This window comes from Neopelma chrysocephalum, unplaced genomic scaffold (genome assembly GCF_003984885.1).
Source record: "Neopelma chrysocephalum unplaced genomic scaffold, ASM398488v2 Primary Assembly neopelma1_97186, whole genome shotgun sequence".
In the NCBI taxonomy this organism is placed as follows: Eukaryota; Metazoa; Chordata; class Aves; order Passeriformes; family Pipridae; genus Neopelma; species Neopelma chrysocephalum.
In genome coordinates this window covers 1-3499 of record NW_020925827.1, presented here as the reverse complement: position 1 = coordinate 3499, position 3499 = coordinate 1, and the positions used below count along the sequence as shown (strand labels likewise).

Here is a 3499-nt window from a genome sequence, read left to right as displayed (position 1 = left end):
CCACCCGCGCCGGCCCCGCTCCCCTCCCCACATCCTCGCCGCCTTGCACACGCGTGTGCACCGAGCACGGTCCGGCCGCCTTTTGCGCACCTGGCGGCGTGGGCGCGGGCGTGCGCTCACACGCGCGGGCACGGCTCGTGCACGCGCACCTCACGCGTGTGCACCCACGCGTGCAAACGCCCCCTGTGCGCGCTCACACGCCCGTGCGGGCCCCCGCTGCGCGCTCGTTCAGCGCACACGCGTGTGCGCGCACACGCGCTGACACGCGCCCCCCACCGTGCACGCTCACGCGCGCCCCCACGCGCGCTCACGCTCGCGTGCAAACTCCGCGCGTGCCCCCCGTGCTCCCCCCCGCGCGTGCGCAACCTCTCCCGTACTCGCTCACCCGTCCTTGCACACCCGTGTCTTGCACACCCGCTCACGCGTGGGAGCCCCCCCCGCAGCGTCCCCCGCGGCGTGGGGAGGGGGGACAGCGGGGGCTCGGCCCCTTTAAGGGGGCGGGGAGTGGGGGTGAGTGGGAGCGCGGATTTAAAGGGGCCGCACCGCGCTCGTGTGCACATTCACCTGCACACTCACCTGCACACGCACCCGCAACCACGCACACGCGCAGGCAGGAGCCCACTCGCGCAGAGCCCATCCCCCTCCCGCAGTGCCAACCCCTGCAGAAGTGACTCCCCCGCTTTTGCACACACGTGTGCCAAGCCTGGGCGTGCCCCGTGCACACGCGTGTGCCCACCCTGTGCCCCACAGCCCCACGCACACGCACCCTGTGGTCCCAACGCGGCCCCCCCACCCGCAGCTGCCCCCGCACACGTGCACGGGGGCGTGTTATTGCACACGCGTGTGTCCCCGTGTGTGCGTGTGCAAGCGCCAGGTGGGGCACACTTACCCGTGACCGAGGCGGGGGTGGCCGCCGGCATCGCGGCGGAGCTGCGGGCGCGGCAGGGCACGAGTGACTGGCACCGACGGGACGGGGACGGGCAGAAGGACGGCCGCGGAGGCGTGTCCCCAGTGCCAGCACCCCCAGTGTCCCCAGCACCCCCAATGTCCACAGTGTCCCCAGCACAGTCAGCATCCCAACGTCTCCATTGCCAGTGTCCCGTGTCCCCAGCATGCCCAGTGCCACCAGTGCCCTCAGCGCCAACACATCCAGTGTTTCCAGGCCCAGTGTCCCGCATCCCCAGCACCCCCAGTGCCACCAGCATCCTCTTTGTCCCCAGTGTTCCCAGCACCCCCAAGTGTCCCCAGCACTCACAGTGTCCCAGGCGCACCCGGCCCCTCCCAGTCTCCCCCCAGTGCCCCCAGCAGGCAGAGGCAGGACAGGTGGTGGCTGCAGGGGGGTTTATTGCTGGGGGGTCTGTCCCGACCCCACGGGGTCACCTCTGGGGGGGCCGAGGGTGCGGTGGAGGGGCAGGGGCCGCCCTCCCCGGGCTCCTCTTCACCCACTCGGCCCCGGCAGTGTTCCTGCAATGAGAGGGGGTCAGCACCCTGAGACCCTGGGGGGCCCCTCAGCCCTATGTCCCCCACCCTGCAGGGCCCCCCTGGATCCCCCCGGCCCCATGTCTCCCAGCTCAACACCCTGCAGGGACCTCCATATCCCCCTTGTCCTGTGTTCCCCAAGGGCCCCCCTCGATGTCCCTGGACCCATGTCCCCTACCCTGCAGGGCCCCCAAAAGATCCCCCTGGCCCCGTGTCCCCCACCTCGTGCACACCGCAGAGACCCCCTGAATCCCCCCAGCCCTGTGCCCCCCACTCCAGGGTTCCTCCTTCTACCCCTAGGATGACACCCATTGAGGAAACTGAGGCACGGGTGGCACTGGAGTAGGGTCCCCCCGCCCCGCTGCCCCTCTTTACCTGGGGACTCAGCACCCCGCAGCACCAAAGGGCTCCTCGCCCAGGACGCGCCCGCCCGCCCGCTTCCCATACCTGGAACAGGAGGGAGCACGTTACATGGGCAGCGGGGGGGGGTACGCCGTGATGGGATGGGGGGCACGATGGGGAGCACGTCGCAATAGGGAGTGTGTCGTGACAGGGAGTGTGTCACGATTGGGAGGGAGCACGTTGTGATGAGGAGCTTTGGCACCATGGGGACCGTGTTGTGATGGGGAGTGTGTGGCAATGGGGAGTGTGTCACGATAGGGAGCGTGTCATGACAGGGATAATGTCGCAGTGGGGAGCCTGTTGCAATGGGTAGCACATCGTGTTGCAATGGCGAGTGTGTCGCAGAGGGAAGTGTGTCACGACGGGGAACGTGTCACGACACAGAGCGCGTCGCAGCAGGGAGGGTGTTGCGACTGGGAGCGTATCGCGACCATGAGCACGTATCGGGCGGGCCCTGCTCACCGGGGGCGTGTCACGACGTTCAGATACTGCTGCAGATCGTTGTAGAAGCGCAGCAGGTCCTCGACGGGAGCGTCGTCGCCGGGGTAGGTGGGCTGGGCCGGGGCCGCGCGGGGCCGCAACGGCAGCAGCGCCAGCGCACAGGCCACCAACAGCAACGGCGGCCAGCGGGGAGACATGCCTGGGGACAGGGCAGCTGTGAGCACACGTGTGTGCACGGCACACGGATCATACTGTGAACACAGCACTGTGTGTTCGGCACACAGCACACACGTCTGTGAACACAGCACTGTGTGTTCACACACATGTGCACAGCACATGGCATGCGCATGTGTGCAAACATAGCATTGTGTGCTCAGCACACAGCACACGCGTGGCTGTGGACAGCACTGTGTGCTTGCACGCACACGTGGACAGTGCACAGCACACACACGTGCACACAACCTGGCTGCACACACATGCACACAGACAGACACATGCACATGTGTGTGCCCACCAGCCAGCTGCACACATACGGGCATAGCACTGGCTGCACACACATGCACACATGCATGCACACCACCTGGCTGCACACACACACACATATACACTTGTGCACACTTCCTGGCTGCACACACATGCACATGCACACATCAGAGCATGCACTGCCCTTGTACACTCACACTTGCCCATCTCTGCTCCACATGCCCACACAGACCACCTCTCCTGCAGCACACACATGTCAGGGCATGCACGCCTCACCGTGCACACGCACACACCTGCACGCTTCATGTACTCACTCACATGTGCATACACATGTGAACACTCAAGCACATACACACGTGCACACACACACGTGCACACATACACACGCACACACTCCTGCATGCACACACCCGCACGCTCCCATGCCCACCCCGTGTCACACCCCTGCACACTCTGCCCCACTCCTGGCCTTGCACAAGGGCGTGCACACCCATTTCACCCCCCACACGTTCCAGCCCCTTATACACTCTGCTGATCACATACCCACCCGCTGCTCACATCTGCATCCCCACCTTCCCACAGCCCTCTGGCCCCACTCACCTGCTTCCACGGGTGGGGACACAGGGACACAGCGGGACAAGGGGACACGGCGGGATGAGGGGACGCGCCTGACACCCAGGTTTCTCAGTGCCAC

General features: G+C 66.4%; 1 protein-coding gene across 1 annotated transcript; it reads right to left on the bottom strand.

Moving 5' to 3' along the window:
* Positions 1–1360: 1360 nt before the first annotated feature.
* Positions 1361–2519, bottom strand: LOC113961434 (pancreatic hormone-like). The gene is made up of 3 exons (XM_027671747.1): positions 2344–2519; positions 1855–1926; positions 1361–1464 (listed from the first exon to the last, which is right to left on the bottom strand). Exons 1-2 carry the CDS (start codon positions 2517–2519, stop codon positions 1863–1865), a joined length of 240 nt encoding a protein of 79 aa, XP_027527548.1. The 3' UTR covers positions 1361–1464; positions 1855–1862.
* Between the last annotated feature and the right edge of the window lie 980 nt (positions 2520–3499).